We start from the raw sequence: 21,177 nt of genomic DNA on the forward strand, positions 1-21,177 counted from the left end.
TGAAGATAAAGAAGGGGATGATCTAAATACATTATGTACATAATATGAAAACTGTCAGTAATTTTTAAATAAAAATATAATACTGAAGGTCTGTGGAGATGACCCAGATGGTGAAAGTGCTTTCTGTACAAGCATAGTACTGTGATCATAATGATCACTGGAGCTCACTAGTGAAGTAGTATAACCAAAGAATGGCATGAGCTCCAGGTTCATTGGGAGACCTTATATGAAGAAAATAAAACCAGCAGAGAAGCAGCATGTGGCAGATAAAGATAAAATGAAGAGTCCTTGGAATAAACAGTATAATCAGATTATACACAAGTTTGGGGGGATATTTAGGTAATGAAATGTTAAAGATTTGTCTCTAATCACATCTTTAGCACACAGATATGCTAAAATGACTGGAGTCCAGAGAGGACACTAGGAAAATGACGTAAATAGCACACCAAAATTTACTTGTACTTATGAGTTAAAATAAAGTGTTATTCAGAAATGTTCAGAGCTGTCTTTATGGTTGGATTTTCCTATTACACATCAAATTTTACTGCATTTAATTTTAATAAATATGGGAAGCCTACAAAAAGAAAAAAAGTCTCTGCAAAGGTAAATGGAAGTAAGAGAATGAAAAGATTAGAAAACTACCAGAGTAAGAGTAAAAGTTAAGGGATTAAAGAAGAAAAAGTAAAATATGCCACCACTGAGATTAAGATTACAAAAGACGAACAAGATAAGAGAAGCAAGTTTAAACTGTATTTGGCACTAAACCTTAAGTAAATTAGTTCACGAGAACTATTAGAGGTTAAAGGCAGAACAGAATCACTTAACTACAAAATGAAGCACTATCTGGGGCTATTTGGGGTATAGTTCAGTGGTAGAGTACACAGTTAGGAGGAAGGAGGTACTGGGTTACAGCTCCAGCACTTAAAAAAATGTGAGTCATCATTTATAATTCTAAAAGTTGGTTACAATTTGAAAATCTCTTTAAGGAGGTCTGATGACTGCACTAGTAACCCCATCAACGGAAATATGCGAGTCTAGAAACAAGTCTAATAGATCGACAACATTTGTCCCTAGAAAACAACTACATTGGCTTGTGGGGAAGAAGAAACTAAACAAGTACATAGCATAATGCAATTTGTGTTTCAAAAGCCCTAATGTATATATACATGGTAAAGAAACTAAAAATATGAAGGGCATAGCAGGTGACTGGACTATAGCTAAATTTTCATTTATGCTTCAGACTTCTCTGCCTTCAGGATTTTCTTGCTTTATAAACAATTTCTTTAACAATGAGGAAATCATAATAATACACCAACACAATGGTGGAGATGGAACCCATAGGCTTTTACACTCTACCACTGAGCAACACCACCAGCCCATAAATGCTTTGCTTAAGGCAATAAATGATTTTTCTCTGTTAGGAGTAATCTCAGGAAGTATCTGCCAGGCAAAGATATTAGGGAAAATTACAGACTTCATGAAAACAGTATTTTGAGAAAAAGACAGACTATGTAATAAAGGACACAAAATTCTAATCAAGAAAATATGATTATGTATTGTCATAATATATAAATTACTTTTCATTAAAAAGTGAAAAAGTTATTATCAAGCTGTCATAAGTTCCTCATTATAAATAATAACCCAATAAAAAATAGAAAAGGCAGTTTACTAAACACACATAATGTGTCATACATTTTTGCATACCATCTTTCATTTACATGTATCATATCTTTTTTGCTGATAAAAGATTCAAAGGACACAAGTATAATTCTGATATTTGGTAGACTTCTGTGCTCTTTGATGCATGACAAGGTTACTAGCCTTTCAGGCCTAATTATTTCCTAGTTCCAAAGAGATCCCTATCTTATAGTTCTTGAAGTGGTTTAAGTGGAAGTTATGGACATCCAAGCAACTTCACAAATGACTTGAATTTTTTCACATGTATCTGCGTGTGAAGTATGTGTGCCTATGTATGTGGGCATATGTGTGGGGGCACACATGCAAGTGTACATGTATGCATGTAGGGGATAGACATTGACGCTAGGTGTCTACCTCATTATCCAACTTACTCTTTCAATGAACCTAAAATCACCAATTTTGCTAGATTAGCTAGCCAGAAGTCCTAGAGATTCTCTGTCTCCACCTTACATGGGCTCAGGGATCTGAACTCAAGTCCTCATGCTGTGTAGCATCTCACCAGCATACAAGGGTATTTTACAGAATGTCCCTTTGCCTGGTTTGGGAGAAGGTAGCAGTAATGCAATCATCAAAACATGTCATGTCAGGTGTGGCAGTCTACCCAGGAGATCTCAGCACCCAGGAGTCAGACAGGAGGAAGAAGAGTTCGAGACCAGGGTTGGCTATAGAATAAGATATGAAGAACAGTATTTAAAATACTGAAATACGGTTGACCAGATCTAGTGTCTGACTCCTCTTAACTCCGACCACCAGATGAAGTATATCTAAACATGTGCACATGTACCTTCAATGTCAACAAGCTCTGAAAGCATCTCCAATTTGAAGGCTTAAAACTGAAATTCTTCCTGAGTCTGCTTTTATAATGTGTACCTACATAAATTCATTTAGATATTTTACAAACAAAATAAATGAATAAACAAAATATGGTATAATCATATAATATTAGGCAAAACAGGGAACAAATTACTGGTGTAATATAAGGATTCTTGTATTTTTTTATGCTTACAATTCTGCTACATAATCATAATCATGGGCAACCCCCCAAAATACTGCCTGAAACACTCCAACTTGAATTCAAGACTATTCTGTGTTATGAACTGCAATGTTTTTACTACATGTACGAAGTCTTCTGCTCTTATAAAAACAGTGAAACCAATAAAAATAACAAGTGGTGAATTGCATGGCATATGGATTATATCTCAACAGAACTTTTCCAATAAAGTAATTTATTTTTCATATATTTATTAAGCATCTATGATACATTAGAAACTAAACTAGCCACAAAATGAACTGATGAAGACAATATGACTCAGCCTTAGAAGAGCACCAGATGGTTCCTGGTGTTGAATCTCTACCTGTTTCTGTCAGAACCACCTCTTATGGCACCTTTAAAAACTATGCTTACCTAAGAAACAATTCCATTTTTATTTTGATTCTTAACTCCACCAATTTCTACTCTTCCACATATATTCCACATCACTAAGAAAATGCTTCCTTAGTTATGTATGTAATGGAGAGATATAATTCTTTTATTTAAAAAAGGTCCCAGATAAAAGCTTTTAGAGAAATGCAGGCACTGTTTTTAAAATAGTGTAATTAATCTTACTATTTTATTAACGTAGAACAATACTAGCATCCACCTTCAGTTTCATGGTCAACCATAAAACATCTAAGTCATGTTATGGTTTATTTATCCAGATATAATGGAGATTCATTTACAAATTTGTTCCACAAGAAGGTAGCCCAGAGAAAATTGGCCTAAAATGCCAAATTCAAACTTTCTAGCAATAAATTAGCATTTCTGTATTAGAGGCAAAGAAAATCAACAGTACATTTATCATATGCTCATCAAGTAAAATATAGGGGTTTTTTTCTGGTCGGAAGTGAGAGTTGTAGTTATATGGATTCTACTTGCCTAAGGTTTTAACATAGTAGTTAAAATCCTGTGCCAAGTTCTCTATTAACTCTGGTTTATTTTGTTTTGTTTTGTTTTTAAGACAATGCTATTCCTTTGCCTAGAATATTCTTAGCCACTTTTCTAAAGCCTACAGAATATTCTTAGCCACTTTTCTAAAGCCTACACCTGGCCAACTGAAGGATATTGAGGCAAGGCTGTTACTTACCTCAGGAAGTCATTGGACAATATATTCTGTGCAAGTTAAACTCTGGCAATAGGGCTCCACAGTATGTGCAGCTGAGGTTGCATGTACTTTCACAGCTATTCCCTCTGCCACATTCAAAGTTCCTCTGAGGGTAAGAAATGTTTGTTTTATCTACCACGGTCATTCCTGGCACACAGCATAAACGTGATAGTTTGTTGTTGTTGTCGTTGTTTTATGGTGCTGGAAATCCAAGCCAGGGCCTTGTTCTACCACGGAGTTGCACTTAACCCCTGACCAATATTTTTCAAATAACTTGTAAATAAATGGATGAGTAAGTAAGTAAATGGTCCACCTCAGAAACCAAAAAATGCCTACTTCTTAGAAACATTTACTTTGAAGTAAACCAGAGGTGTGTTTCATGTAATAAAAACCATCAGAGTATAATCACTCCAAGTACCTTAAGCAAAGTCAGGTCTTAGTTTGCTCCTGTATTCAGAGTTCAAAAAATCTGAAAGTATGATTGTAGTAGAAAGTTAAATATATCCAGTAACAGGGTACTAAATATGTTAATGTTTTAAACATACAACTTGCAAATAAACAGAAGTAAGATGCAATTAAGGGAGTCAATTAAAATAGAATTATACCACATTTCCTAAATTTGGGTGGTTCCCAAAAATCAAGTTCAGATGTTGCTTTTATTCATAAGCTTTGAGAAGGTAAATAAAACATTCTACACACTTTTCACCATAAATCTTAACTTACCATTCAAATTTAATGTAAACACAAACAAAACTCTAAAACCTTCTCCAGGCACACAAATACTCAGACAACCAAAAATCTGATTTCCAGGGTAGTTTTACTTTACAAGTACAGTATTTATGCTTAAGAGATAAATTATGCAAATCATAATGGCTTATGTTTGTGTCACATCTAAGCTTCCACTTATGCATCCTCCATAATTCACTATACAAATGTACCCAAAGATGAGGCTGATTAATGAAGCAATTGTACTATTTAGGGCAGCTTTCATATTGGTTTACTCTCACATGTATTTGAGAAAAGGTTTAAACAGCACACTGCTTCAAATTACTTACTCAGCACTTGATCACAGTATCTAAGCAGGAACTCAAATTAAAAATTAATCCACAAATTAAGCTTCTTATTTAGTTAAACCACTACTACAGTCACCTTCCTTCCACATTATCTAAAAATGTTAAATTATTTCAAACATCAGTCATATTTAAATTAGAGGAATCTTAGATGTAAATCAAATTAGCCAAAAATATATTGATAAGTTTTCCAAGTATAAATTTTAAAATTTATAAGAACTTAAAATGAATATATACAGACACCAGAAGGTGTTTTAATATAATTGAATTTTTCAGTGAATAGTGGTACCTCAACTAATAGTAAAAATACTGTATGATTTTTTTTTCTAGTGAAATTGGAAAAAAATTCATACTTTGGGGTAATTTAATCCTAAAAATCACACTTTGGATATGAAAGCAAAACCTCACTCAAATACACAAGTGTTGTTCTCAGTCCACAAGACTACACACTGTACTATTCTAGCATGGGCAATTAGGGAGGATAGTCCTAGGCTAGAGTTGTTTTCAGCATAAACAAACCATTGGGTTCCAGTACATTGGATGGGACCCTAAGGTCTGCACTGGTTGAGTATTCCCTTTTAACTGAGTACTTGGGCATCTACAACTACTGAAAATAAATAAGACAAAATACTTCTGGAAACTTTATTATGCTTTATTTTTATTTCAGACTTTATTTCATATTGAAAGCTATACTCCAACTTGCTATATGTAGCCAAAATGGCCTTGAACATTTGATCCTCTTGCCTCCTCCTCCCCAGCACTTGGGATTACAGGCATGCACCACCATGCCCTGGTTATGCAGCACTAAAGATTAAACCCAGGGTTTGGTACATGCTAGATAAGTACTTTACCAAATTAACTACATCCCCTGCCCCTATAGAGAATGTGTAAATCTAGATTTTAAAAAAAATTGTTATTTATTTATGACTGACAATAGGAACACTAGGGCCGCTAGCCACAGAAACCAAACTCTAGACACATATGCTACCTCGTGCATCTGGCTTACATGAGTACTAGAGAATTGAACTTGAGTCCTTAGGCTTTGCAGGCAAGTGCCTTAACTGCTAAGCCATCTCTCCATCCCCATAAATCTAGTTTTAATGGCACTACATAAATGTGCAAATAACTGTGACAACAGACAAAGTAATAAGGATCTTAGGAAAAGTAATGTAAGCTGGGCATGGTGGTGCATGTCTTTAATCCCCGCACTCAGGAGGCAGAGGTAGGAGGACTGCAGTGAGTTCGAAGCCATACTGAGACTACATAGTGAATTCCAGGTCAGCCTGAGCTAGAGTGAAACCCTACCTCAAAAAAAAAAAAAGTAAAATACAAGTCATTCTTGGGAAAAAATATGGCTAAGACACAATATTGGAAAATGTCAAGCCGAGGTAGGCATGGACAGGTAAAGCTGGCCCACATTCAGAGAGGACTTGGAACACATAGCTATGGGATTATGACTGACCAAAGTTCACAGTAGACTGAATTTTTGGAATGATCAATGATAATATCAAACATGTTTTTTAAAGCCTCCAATTCCATGCTGGAGAGATGGCTTAATGGTTAAGGTGCTTTCCTGTGAAGCTTAAGAACTCATGTTCAAATCTCCAGGTCCCACATAAGCCAGACACACAGTGATGCAAGTGTGCAATGTAGCACATGTGAACAAAGGGACACACATGTCTGAAATTTGTTCAAGCAGCTCAATGCCCTGGCATGCCTGTTCTCTCTTTCTCAAAATAAATAAATAATAAAAGGCTTTTGATTCCAAGAGATGGACTATTCTGGTAAGAACTTGATGGTGATGTGACCAGTTACTACTACAACAAGCCTAGAGAAGAGCACTAAGAATGAAAAGGAATCAAAGTACGATATAATTTCACGGATAAGCCAATCCCCGCCCTCCAACCTACAACAATCAAATCATAATGAAAGTGCTTTGGTTCATCTTTTAAAAAGAGGAGCAGTTCCAAGGGACAGTGAAAACTAAAACAACTTGTTATAGGTTTTTTTCTGAATTACAGGAGTGAGAGAAAAAAGGTTTACTGGGACATTAGAAGAAAGATGGTCACTTAGGGCTGGAGAGATGGCTTAGTGGATAAGCACTTGCCTGTGAAGCCTAAGGACCTCGGTTCAAGGCTCAACTCCCCAGGACCCACGTTAGCCAGATGCACAAGGGGGCGAATGCATCTGGAATTCGTTTGCAGTGGCTGGAGGCCCTGGCACGCCCATTCTCTCTCCCTCTCTCTATCTGCCTCTTTCTCTGTCTGTTGCTCTCAAATAAATAAATAAAAATATTTTTTTTTAAAAAAAAAGATGGTCACTTATAACAGCTGAGCAACAGTACCCATCTTTAGAAAAGAAATGTGCTCTTACTTCAGTGGAAACAATAGAGCTGTAGGCTTACTGTGAAGAAGCCATCTCCCTCACGAATACATTGATTTGTGTCCACACATCAGCTCCAGCTGCAATGAGAGTAGACGTCCTTCATGTGTGTCCCACTGGCAGAAGATCATGTCAGGATCTTCACCTCCTGTTTGATAGAGGCTAAGAGGCTGTTCCATATTTCACAAAGGCCAGAATTATAAGAAATCATACCACAACTGGAAGGAATTAGGCTACAGAATAAATTGTGTCAGGTGACTACTTATGAAGGCAAGGAGTTCTGTGGAAATGGCTTAGTGCTGTAGCTTTTGAGGGCACAATGTTAAGCTTAGATTTAACCTTATGGATAAGAAATAGTGATGAAGGAACGCACTGTTCTACCCATATTTAGGTGGTGGTTCATTCATTTTTGTGGAAAGTATGTTTTAATGAGGTCATGAAACTGTATCAGGATAGGAGAATTCTGACTTGATTGATATTGTCTGTCTCTGACATAGAAGGTAAAGACTTTTGGAGTGATGGGAAGTATAGCTTCCCTTCAAAAAAGAATTTTCAGAAAAGCAGATCCACCACATAAATACCTGTACATAGCAGCTGCTATCATGGACAAAATATAAAATGTATTAACAATTGGAGGCACAGATTGCATTCCGTCCTTAAGATGGCTTCATAAGATGTATTCTCTTTCTCTTACAGGTAGGAAACTGAGAAACAGAGAGATCAATTAACTAACTCACTCAGATAGCTAGCCCTAGCGTAGCAGGTATTAAACCCCAGGCAATATGCCTCCAAAACCCATACTCTTTTGTGAATACTGTGCTGCCTTGAAGAGTCCTAGAATGTCAGTGCCAGGAGGAATCCTGAAAATTCATTTTCCTGATCTTCATTATACACAGTGAAGTCTTGAGAAGATTTCAATGCCAGGCTCAAGATTACAGACAGTTATAGAGGGAGAACTACATCCTTTGTGCCCACAGCTCTGGCCACTCTGGGAAGTTTTGTATCTTTGCTCACTTGTCAGAGTCCTGTCAGGAAAGAAATGTTGCTGACCTAGTAAGACTGGCAGAATTGATGTTTAATTCTATCCTTTCCCTTGGTTTCAACCCTCTCTTGTCTGGGAATGTGTTAATTTGCCTTCCTCCTGTCCCCTTTGCCATTTATTCTTCCCAAGGGAGACTAGAATCACCATCACTCCTCTCTAGCCTGTCCTCTTCAATCATTTATTGTCCCATCATTTCTCCTGATAGTGTCTTTCCACTTGCAGGCATGGGAGGAGAGAAGCTGCCTCACTGCTGAATGGAGTGGCATTCTGAGGTAGGGATAAAGGGGGCTCTTGCAGGGTTGGGAGTTACTGTACTACAGACTTACACCTTGCTATCACTGTGGTATTTATCCTTCTGCCCAACCTATATTCATCATCATCATCCCCTGGGCTCCAACTTGTGCTCAACCTTACTCTGCCTCCTAGTGCAGGGATGCAGGATACCCTTATCTGAGCTGCAGAGGGAATGCTGATGGAATATGTCACCCTAAGTACTCCTTATGAACACTGATTACACGAATGGATGGTAAGGGAAGTTCTGGCTGACCAGTTAACAAGTTTTTCCTGTTTGGGAGAGATATTAAATTTTTGAAATACTTATCAATATGTGTGTGTGTGGTATGTTCACTAAGAATGTGTGTGTATTTGGTATGATCATTGTGTGAGTGTATATGTGTGCATGCATATGTGTGCCTTGGAAGCCAGAGGTCAACTGGGTATCTTACTCAATCACTCTCCATCTTATTCTTTGAGGCAGATTCTTTGACTGAACCGAGCTCACCAATCACGTTAGAGTAGCTTGCCAGCAATCCCTGAGGATTCCCTGTTTCCATATCCATAGTAGTCGGATTACAGGAGCATGCCACTATGCCTGACATTTTTATGTAGGTTCTGGGACTCTAATCTCAAGCCCCCTTTGCCTGGCAATCACAGCTTCTAATTGAGCTATCTCCCTCAAGCTCTTTTTGGTTAAAAAAAAAAAAAAGCCTCTGTCTGTGTATGTAAGCTTATTCAGATGGGGTGACTGGCCATCCTTTAGTGTCTTCACTCCACACTAGATCTATATAAATTTTAAGTCATATTCCAGTTGTTACCAGCTACCCAGGAATAAAGTTGAGTATTAATGTATCATGGTCACCATTCTCTAGTGGCTTACTCTGTCTCCATATTTCCTATAATTAAAAATGTCCTTCTTGATTTCATCTCAAAATACCTGAAAAGATTTCTTGTTCAGTTAAGAGAATGCAAATTTCCCCAGGTAAACTCCATATGTTTTCCGTAAAAACTAGCACATGCTTTCTTTGTATTTTACCCCTGTGAAATGAGATCCCTGAAGAGCAAGCAATCAGCCAGACTGAGCCACTCAACTCTTGTTGCCTGCACTTTGTTGGGCAGTGTTAACTCTTTTGATGCTATGCAGTAAAGTCTTCCTTTCAGATTCATGAGATAGCTGATCAGCTCCAGGTCTGCTTAGGTACGTAGGTGTATATGCTGAGGAATACTTCCTCGTCACACTCTAGGAAGGACCTATCAATGAGTGCATGTGAGTTCATGTGATCATTGATTTTGTAAAGTTGGCATGTATTTTTCTATATTCTCCCCTTCCCTTCCTGCCCATCTCCCTGTCTACCTGTGGAGATTGTGCCTAGGGCTTCATGCATGCCATGTGTGCAGGGAGCTGTTGAGCTATATTTCAAGCCTCTGCATGATTCTTCTACTTACTCCACCATAAACTGAAGGCATTACTAAAGCTGTATTATTTATCCCAGAACCTTGTACATACTGGCAAGTGTTCTTCTACTGAGATAAATTCCCATCCCCTATATCCATTTCTGAATAACTCCTTCAAAAAATATGTATCACAAACCTATCTCCTTTAAAGTGTGCATGTGTGTTGTGCATGCATGTATATATGCACTGTGTGGGGGTGTTCATGTGTGCATGCACATGCATGTTGAGGCCATAGGTCTATCTTGAGTGCTTTTCTCAATCACTTTCTGCATTATTCTTTGAGAATCTTTCACTAAACCTGGAGCTCACCAATTAAGTTCAACTAGCTTTCCAGTGAACCCCGGTAATCCCTTTCTCTCCGTTCTTACCCCTGGGACTATAGGCATGTACCACTATGTCCAGAATTTTCCATGGGTATTTGGATTTGAACTCAGGTCTTCATGCTTGCATAGTAAGATGTAACTGGTCATAAATTGATATTTTGTCCATGACAGCAGCTTCCAGGTATAGTTATTTATGTGGTAGATCACCTTTTCTGAAAAGCTAATTTTTGGAAGGGCAAAATTATTCTGTCCATCACTACAAAATCCTTTCCCTCTAGACCACAGACAGTGTCAATCAAGTCCGAATTCTCCTCTTATCAAGACCTCATTGAAACAGACATTTCACAAAAGATGAATCAACCACCAATTAAGTATGGGTAATAGTGTATTCCTTTATCACTACTACTTCTCCATAAAATTGAATCTAATTCAAACACTGCCCTCAAAAACTACAGCCCCAGAGACTAGGCCATACTTGCTGTGCATGTGGATGGACCTGGGCTTGATTCTCAGTACTGCAAAAATGGGGAAGGTGGTAAGAAGAGCACCAGCTCACAGAGTTGCTCTGGTAAAATAAGAATTGCCATGATCTTTATAAAAGAGTTCGCCCCTGTTGCTAGGCTGTGATCACTGATGCTGCTTTGAAAATGCCAAGGCCCAAAACCAACCATAGCTTATCTGGGAACATGTGTAATACTGTTTGTTCCCTGTGGAAAACAAAAGAACCACTGCAGGTAAACTGTGATATGTGAAACCATATGAAGAGAACAGTACCCTATTAAAAGTGACAAAGTGATTCAACCATAGTTCTATAGGTGTAGGACAATCATTGCCCAACAAATTTATTCAGGCCAAGATCAGAGACTAAGGAAGAAGAGAAAGTAAACTCCTTCAAGTCCCCCACACTACATAGGGCTTCAACTCAGGATAACCCATCGTTAGCCTCAACATATCCAACATGCAGGACCTCTTTACTCACTTGTTGCTTCTCTAGTAAGCCCTGCCTTAGCTGACACCAATTTCATCTCCTACACAATTTTCAAGCCAAGTCCCTACTTTGACACTCTACTCCCTCTCCTATTGGCACCTGGCTGTCAAAATAAAAGTTCCCTACACTCCATCCTCCAAGTCTCACAGTTCTTAAACCCAAAGGTTCCTACATTCCACAACATGGAAGGACCCCACAAGCCTCATGTTAAATGAGACATCTCGACAAAGATTCCATTTATATGACTTATTTTTCAAGACTAAACTATAGGTGTGGGGAAAGCATCAGTAGTGCCAAGTTTAGGGATAGCAAAAGAGGTTAACATCTCCAGAGTATGGAAGGTCTTTCACGGATGATGTAAATGTTCCTCATCTTGCTCGTGGTGGTATTTTACAGCATTTACCACAAATGTACAAAACTACATTGTGACTTAGGAGAAAAATCCCAAGACTCCTTCCATTGCCAATAAGCTCTATGACATTTCTTATCTGGCTCCTACCTTGTCCTCAACAGTCCAGCAACACTGACTGTCAAAATGTCCTACATTTTTCATGTAGAAGTTTCTCACCATAGTACTCTTTTTTAATACACAGATTTTCTGAATTAATTCATCCAGGTAATCTTTCCCTGATAAAATTTACTTTCTCTCTAGGATCTTACAGTGCCCAATATTTTCCACAACTGCTACATTCACTGTGATCTATTACATGTACTAGAGGCATCACACAGCAATACTCGTGGTATATTAAAATTATCTCTCATTAATAAACTGAAAAGCAATTAAAAAAATAAGTACTTTTTATTTATGTGTACTTATGGCACCCCAGCACATGACATTCTACCAATATATGCTGAAATTAATGTTTCATACAGTCAGGCTAGACTTATCTACTTTATCAATGTAACCCCTCACTTACAAGAGTGCCTGATTGGCTCAATAAATACTATAAAATGGTCTTGCAAGCTGAAACAATGTAACCCATCGTAAAAACTAATAGAAAATTATGATTATTTTATACCAGCCCATACCAGGGATGGTGGCTCATGTCTGTAATTCCAACACTTTGGAAGATAAAAGTATAAAGCCAGGCTGAATTCAATAGTGAAACTTGTCTTCAAAGTGGGAAAAATTGTCAAAACATGAAAAACTTTCTATTACTTTATAGTGTTTAGGAAATGGAAAAAAATCAAAGCATTTGCATAATATGCTCCAAAACATCAGAAACTTTCAGAATTCAAGTGTAATATTTATTGAACAAATATCAATACCAGATTCAACAAAGCTCATGGTGCATCTTTTCTATGCCTTGGTGCACTGGCACTCTCTGTTGAATTGGATTAACTTTCAGTATTTCATCCTTTGTGTTTTCACAGTCATGTGGTGTATCTGAGACATCCCTTGATAAAAAAAAAAAAAAATCGCCAGCATCCTTTCCTCTGTTATGTCTTCATCCTTTCTGACAAAGCATCTCCTAATTTACAACAATAAATTAGTTACACATCACTCAATTCCCCTGGCAGCATAGGTATTCTCTAGACCACTACTAGGACTGATGTTCCTTTAGTCATCTACTGTTTAATAAAACTCTATTTATAATTAGTTCAAATTCTATTTCCAGTGTGAACAGTTTTCATTTATCTTTATTGACCGATTTCCTCTTTTCATTCTTTTTCTAAAGTGTGACCTGGGTTTATCACAAGAAGGTAATACAAATACATGCTTTGCTATCTATTCACAACTGAACAATAATGGTACTTCACAATTATTCACAACTCATATTACAGGTTTTTTCGGGAACTAGTGTTATTTAATTTATATGGTGACTGGCAACCAAAATTATGTAAGTTTAGAAATATGTAAGTTTGATAAGAAAATAATTTAAGAATGAATGAATTAACTCACCAACAGGCCATATTTAATTCTTTTCCTCTCCATATATATTACAGAATTTGGGCAATTACCTAAAGACCCACCTCACAGTCAAGTATAATAGATTAAAGAAATCTAAAGTATAATTCAAGTTCCATTACTACACAAAATTATGTGCTAAAACTACAACATTTGTCTTTCCCTATAAAATAAGGTCAATAATAATATAATTGTATCTTCTTCACAGATGGTTAAAAGAAGCAAGGGAGAATTTTTAATATCAATTATACCCAACTATATGAGCTATGAATTTAGATTGTACCATATACAACGAAGAGCTTTTCATGAGTATTCTCAAAGAATCCTCATAAAACCCTACAAGGTAAGTAGCATTATAATTCTTATTGTATGTACTAGGACAAAACAGAAGACAAATAACTCATCCCAAAACACATAAGCAGTAAGCACTGAATTCAGAAAGTGACATCAAGTATCAAATTCTTCTCAACTATTTGCTGCTTTCCTCAGAAAGCATGGTCATGAAAAGAGGATATATGACACCGACTTTAAATGTTGCACAGATCTAACTCACTATGACTCAAAGTCATCACCAGTTAGTTCTGTGGTACTTTCTCTCAGCGAAGAACAGGATGCAGAATAAAAGCAGATCCTAGGAAGTAGAGTCCACACTCAGACTGCAGAAGGAGCAGAGTAGGGGGGGGGGAAGAGATCAAAGAAATTTAAATTTTGTATTCTATTCAATACTAGCATAGATACAAGAGAACTAGCTAATAAATAAAATTCACTGTGTAAGAATAAAGTTTTGTATTTTTCATAAATGCATAAAAGAAGTGCTATAAAAAACAAAGTACATAGAACCTACAAACTCCATTGACATTTTCAGTACCACTGACCCTGAAAGTTAATCACAGTGCAGGCTGAGGTCTGATTTCACAAAGAATTCCATATGGAACAGGAACGCAAGGGCCTAATAAGGATGTATGATACAAGAGCAAAGGGATTAGTTAACTGAAATAAGTGGATTCCTCTCTAAATATAATCCACTCATAAGGACATTTAGAACATTTGTATCTCATTAGGGGTATTAAGTGAGAAAGGATTCTCAGTATCAAACAGTCCTAATTATAATTCATCTAAGGAAATAAAGTGAGTTTTCCTAACTAAAATGGAAAACAGCTTTAATATAATAATAGGATTGTCAACAAAGTTAGGCACCAAAACAAACCTAATAGGCAAAAGAATACTAATTGTGGAAACTGAATAACTGTCTAACAGTAACATGATTTTTTTCCAGAATGTTTCTCAAAACTGTATTCTCCTTGTTCTTACTATTAATTATAACAATACAAAGTAAAAATAAATCACCTGAGCCTAGAATATTATTATTATAAAGCAGAAAAAACAAAACTAACAACTAAACACATATCAGTTTACCACACATCTGGCACCATGGTGGCACCAAACAGAGCAAACAAGATAATCAGTAAGCTAACGTCACTGGATAGTGGGCACCTGTTTGGGAAAGGATCAGTTATACTTTCCAATTCCATAATAAAGAGGAATTTGCTAATCACATCTTGAAACAGAAAAAAAACCTAATATACAGTGCATTTTGAAACTTGTAAGTTATAGAACAAGTCAGAAGTGACAACCAAGGCTGCGTATAGCACACGGGCTCTGCCTTTCTTACTGCCAGGCCTTACCTTCATGCTGTGGTACTTGCCCTTTTCGCCTCTCTGAGCACACAGCAGTCATCTGTTTATATTCCAGATGTACACCACTTACTACTCACTCCCAACAGCCTTCCTCTTATAAAATACTGGACAGAACTTAGTCATGCCTCCTCATAAAGCCAATCATTACTTGCTTATCAAGATAGAGATTTTCATATTGACCATGAGATCTCTCCTCTCTTCCTTGCTGAGACCAAGGGTTTTCCTTTCCCATCCTCCACCCCCAGATGCCTGAAAAGAGAGAGAGAGGAATAGACATCAATATGTTTAGGTTAGACATAAGTATTTGCCTCAATTATTTTTAAAGATCCATATGACAACTATAAAAGGGCCACTTTATGGAAAGAAGCACAACAGTCAATATCACTATCCAGAGCCAGTCAAGAGAACACTACCATTAGACACACAGGAGCACCAGAAGGCAATGAACTATTTTATTTTACCTGTTAGGTGAGTAAGAGCTAGTAAATCAAAGCTTTTAAAGAGCACAGTTTCTCAGCCAACAGCATGAATCAGAAGAACAGTCTAAGTTATCTTCAATTTTACACTTTTCAGTATGATCTAGCTGAGCAATCATATCCATCCTCACATCTGTGGTCAGTCTGCACTTGGGGAAATTAGGGAGAGGGGTGGGTGATGCACACATAGGTTTAGATCTGCCAATCACTCGTTTTTGTTTTAAATTAGCTGTCTTTTCTCATTTAGGCATTTTTCTCTATCCTTGAAAAGTAGTATCATGGTCAGGTTATCTGATAGAAGATTTACACATACACATATGCAGACACACGCAGATGCACACATACACACACACAGGTGTGTATCTACATCCTCATGCTTATACTTTCAGTAAGCTCATATTTACTTATGTCAAAAGACAACTTACATACTTTGAAGAACACTATATTCTCTGAGTGCATAAATTCCTTCTATATCTTTATAGAAAATTCATCTTAAAGTTAGAACTATTCAGCGGATCCCTTTTGAAAGTACAAACAAAAACTTTTCTTATTTTTAAGCTAAACTGTAGTACACATAAATACTTTGCTAATTAATGACATTATTTTAGGCACTGGAATATTATCAGGTACAATTTGAAGTCCATCTCAGATACCTTCTCTTTCTCCATGCATAGAATATTCCAAAATTTGAATTCGTAGGATTCATTCACTGTCTATTCCAATTTGCAAACCCCTTGAGGACTTGAGGTGAACCAAGAAAGATGCAAAGCTCTATAAAAGATTCCAGCAAGAATAATACTAACAGGGAGACCAACTTTAATTAATAATATGAATGCTGCCTGCATCTGTTCTCAGCTTTGAGTGGGGGACTTTAGAACAGTGCAGGTACAAAAGAAGCGGGAAGACTCAGGAGAAGACAGTAGGATGACTCTCCACATTTGTCTGGTTTTGCTCTACACCAGAGGTGAACAATATATTCATATATACACAAACAAACAAAGTGCTAATTCCCGCCATTAAAAAAACAAACAAAAAAAAAAAAAACTAACACTCCTGAAATTACTGCAGTACCGGAAACATTTGGGAGACTGAGCCATCTGATGACAATTACAGGAATCCTGGAAGAGGAAAAGAATGCTCAGGGAAGGCCAGAAGGCCATGCAATTATAAACGCCTGCTCGGTCCCAGAGCCTTGTCCACACCTTCCACATCCCTGCCAGCAAGAAGTGGATGGTAATGCTTTTATCCACATTCACAGGCTATGCTAAGAAGAGGCATGCGCACACAACACTGAACATAGAGAACATCAGGATTTTAGTTTCTTGGTTTTCTCATCATTTGAAGTAAGACACTTCAGATTGTCATGAGTTTTATTCTCAAGGGTATGAGATTTATAGGCACCAAGACTTCCATGATAAAGAGATGATTTACAGGGCAAACCACTGAAAATGTTGCTACAAAAAAATGAAAACTTTCCAATCTCTCTTTTTCCGTGGATTAATCAAAACTGGAATTTCTAATTATCATTAGATTATCTTACATTGATGTCTTTTGTGGGTCTCTACAGAAGTTAAAACCATCAAATACTGTCAAGCTTTTCATGGAGTCAAAGCTAGGTACCTGCTTTATCTTCTAAATGTTGGATTAAACACGACACCCAAGATTGGCTTTACCACCACAAAACATCATGGTGAGAGTAATAAAGTGTGATAATAACAGTGATAACAATATTGGGAGCTCTCAGAGTTTATCTCTGAGAGTTTATCACTATTTCTAACTTTAATACAGATCTTTACATTATTCTTCTCTCAATCTCTTAAAACTCAGAAAACTTGACTTCAGGCCATTCTTAGATCAAACGAGTTGGAAATAGCTTTGTCTGGTAGAGTTGGAGCTGAAAGCCCACTACATTAAATGTGCTCTTATGTACTATGGATCTGATGTCAATATGTGCCCCTTCAATCTATGAAAAACATGTATCACTATATAATCAGTCTCTGAATTTAATTATGACCTCCCAGCATAGCAAACTAGGAAGTTAATAATAGCCATCATGCATTAGACTTTAAAATGAAACTTTATGGGTCTTTTAAAATAGAAAATATCACCGAGTTTGCAGTTAGGTAGGTGTCTTATCAGAATATCACTAAAGGCCAAATGCTGATCTTGTAGATGGATGGTGTTCAGTGATAAGTGCTTACCTACCATGTATAAGGTCATGGATAGGTTCAAACCCCAGTACTGCCAAAAAAACCAAATCAACAAAACCCAAATTTGAGCAACAAGGGGTTCTATTAATATGTGGCACCCTGCTAAAGTCTTGTGAGAAACTGTGGTTTCTTGCCACTTCAGAAAGCTGGCTGACATAAACTCTTATCTGCACAACAGCCAAAACAAAAGTCAGAATTCTAGTCTGCCAGGATAGAACCTGACAATCCATGCCAAACCCAAGGAAAGGAAGCAGGGCAATAGCACCAAAGAGAAGCTGCTTCCAAAAGGAAAGAGTGGAATGTCCACGGTGGGGGAGAGGTTCAACTCCTGATTTTCATCTGGCCCTGCTCCCATGTATCAAGTTAATGTTTTAGCTCAGTGAAAGTAATTACCAGCCAGGCTCTGCAATCCATCAATTCACCCTGGGCATTCCTGCTGATTCTTTCTTTGGTCTCTAGGACCCAAGAATCCCTTTTGTTGATCTGTAAGTGCAAAGGAAAGGTTGGTTGTTACTAGTTTCTTTCTAATTCGAAATTTCTGCCAAGTAATTAGGAACAGAAAATGAACTATTTTCAAGATTTTTAATGGAAGCTATGGGGTTAGAGTAGGCATAGCCTCTCATAGAAATAAGATTAAAACCATACATCTTTGACGTCTCCCCTCCAAGTAGAATGGACAAATGCAATTTAACTCTAGGCTGTGAACTCAGGGACTTGATCCAAATCACCTCCATTCTAATTTAGGTAGTTTGGCAAGAATAGCACAGTCAATAATTGAAATGTATATGAACTTATAAAAGGTGGTCTTATGTCCCCAAACTATCCTAAAGGAACATATCATTAGTATCCCTGTTTTACAGACAAGGGTAACAAAGCTCTGAGATTAACCTGAGATCCAATTAAATGTGACAATGTAGCCTCCTAAAAAGAACTTCTAAGTACTTCCCCCAAGTATCTGTAATATATTATAGTTTAAAGGAATTCCAACTGAAAGTAATATCCAAAACTATGCCATGCACTTTATGAATAAGAAAGCCATTGTAAGTGTCCTAAACTACATAGAGACAATAGAGGGATTCTAAAATTGGCCCTCAATGCATCCTATAACCCTCCAAGTCCATTTCCTTTACACACACATACTGATGGGCAATATAAATATAATAAATATTAACCACAGAATACATGGAAAGTAGAAAGAAAAGACCCATGTGGCAATAACTGCAAAATAGGCAGCTCTTTCTGACACTTTACCTAGAAACACAATTGTTGCTTTAGTGACTATCAAACCCTGTTGGTAGTATATTCATGACTATATAGATTAACAATCCAAATGTCATGTGGCTTTGAGAGCTATGAGGACAGAATTTCAATCAACAATGGACCACAAACTAACTTTTTAATCCCACATACGTGTGTGTGTGTGTGTGTGTGTGTGTGTGTGTGTGTGTGTACAGGTGCACATATATCACTGTGCACATCTGGAGATAAGAAGACAAACTTGAGCATCTTGTTTTGCTTTTCACTTTGCTTGAGTCAGGGTTGTTTTTTGTTGTTGTTGTTCACTGCTAGGCTTCATAGCCCATAAGCTCCAAAGGGTTCTCTTTTCTGCCTCCCAGAACACCACAGGAGTGTTGGCATTACAGATATCTGCCACAGCATTCAGCTTTGTATGTGGACTATTGGGATCTGAACTCAGGTATTCAGGCCTGTGTGTAAGCTCTTTATACACCGAGCCATTTCCTCAACCCCCTGGAAATGTTTTTGTTTTTTTTTTTAATTCTGTAATGAAGAAGCAGAAGAAAACAAGCTGCAAAAGAAGAAAATGAAGCATTCCCAAGAGGAGTCCCAGTGAAAGGTTTAATAGAATATTTAGCAATCTCAAGAAGATCCTTAAAATATTGACATCATGAACCCCCTACTAAAAGATTTTATTAGTAGAGATAAACTTCATGGTACATTATCTGTTTACAAGCACATCTATGATGGTAAGAAAGAAAAAAAAAAAGAGGAGGGAGGGAGGGAAGAAAGAATTGAGGGAGAAGGGTGGGTGGAGCAAGGAAACACAAGGGACAGATTTCTGAACAGAAGCACACTTCCCAAGAAGAGCCTCAGGCAGCTTCTCAGGAGGGAGACAGCAAGGAGTTGTTATCATAGCAAATCAGGTCCATTGCACTGAAACCAGGATAGACCTTCCAGTGGGATAAGATGTGCAGGTGGTCGATAGTGATAGTTATGATCCTGACTCTGTACAGACCCAGGCCTAGTTGTGTGTTTGCATATTCATTTTTAACAGAGATGCTTAAAAATATTTTTGAATACAAAAGCTTATAATTTTATTTAACTGTACAGTGTATTTGTGTTTTAACACCAAATTTAAAAAGCTAGAAAGAAATAAGGTCTCAAAGTCCAAAATGTTAATGACAAGGTTTATTGTTGAAGAGCTTTTAAAATAAATTCAGTGTAGCCTAAATGTACAGTGTTTATAGCGTTATTAGTAATGTATAACAACAACCCAGGCCTTCACATTTACTCACTAATTCAAACTTCAACCCTGTAAGCTCCATTCATAATATAGTAAGCATAACACACAGTGCACCATTCTTTACCTTTTATACTGTATTTTTACTGTAACTTTTCTAGATTCAGATATGCTGAGATACACAAATATCACTGTGCTACAATGGTCTACAGTATGCAGTGCAGCAATATGTTGTGCAGAGTAAATTGCTATACCATACAGCCTTGCTGAATAGCACAGTATAAGAACACTCTGTGAGGAATACAAAATCTCAACCTCCTGCTTTGGTCTCACTGATAAGTGACAATGCTGGCAAGGACAGTAGCAGGCCTGTCCTAAACAGAACCAAATTTTCTAGGATCTAACAATCAGCATAGATGTCTGACTCCTCAGATATTTCAAAACCAGCTACAATACACATATCTATTTTTCTCATCTCCAACTTTACATATAATCTAGCTGTAGATGATCTGAAAAGTATAGAAAATGTAAAGAAGAAATTAGTCAAAATCTCACAATTATGGAGAATGTTGCCTTTTTCTTCCATGGATTATTTGAAGCATTTCCTTTTCTATAGAAGAAGAAAGTACCTTTGACAGGCAGCAACAAGGAAGGTCATTCTCTCAAAGAAACTAGTTCCACTATACTAATAGTATGAATTCAAAAAAGATGAATTGGAGCAGAAGCATGTTTTAAAACAGCTGAGGAAGGTCACCATGTAACTCATCCTAGTGTGACACCCACAAAGCCAGAGGAAATAGTACTCTATATCAAGTGCTTGTTTTGTTATGGTTTTCAGAACTTAGTTTCTAATTCCTTATTTATGCATTGAAACTATGAACCCTAATTATCTTATCATTGAGAAAGGAATTTAGTTTATCCAGAAGAGAAACCGTGATGGTGAAGAGAACAGAAGGTCTTATAACCTTCTCAAAATTACAGCCTGAGAATACAAAGGAAATATCCTTTCAGTACTCGGTGTGTATGTCTTT

At 37.1% G+C, this 21,177-nt stretch overlaps 1 protein-coding gene across 7 annotated transcripts in view; it reads right to left on the reverse strand.

The window, feature by feature from the left end:
- Bnc2 (basonuclin 2) overlaps positions 1-21,177 on the reverse strand; it is a 454,280-nt gene that overhangs the window by 358,782 nt on the left and 74,321 nt on the right. For 6 of the 7 annotated variants that reach the window (XM_045142145.1, XM_004658432.2, XM_045142144.1 and 3 more), the window contains exon 1: positions 18,061-18,139. The exons of the other annotated variant lie outside the window; for it this stretch is intronic. In XM_045142145.1, coding sequence (XP_044998080.1) covers positions 18,061-18,081 — 21 coding nt within the window. In that variant the 5' untranslated portion in view covers positions 18,082-18,139. Of the gene's footprint in view, positions 1-18,060; positions 18,140-21,177 lie in introns of those variants that run through there. 7 annotated transcript variants of the gene reach the window in all.

This window comes from Jaculus jaculus, chromosome 1 (assembly GCF_020740685.1).
Source record: "Jaculus jaculus isolate mJacJac1 chromosome 1, mJacJac1.mat.Y.cur, whole genome shotgun sequence".
Classification (NCBI taxonomy): Eukaryota; Metazoa; Chordata; class Mammalia; order Rodentia; family Dipodidae; genus Jaculus; species Jaculus jaculus.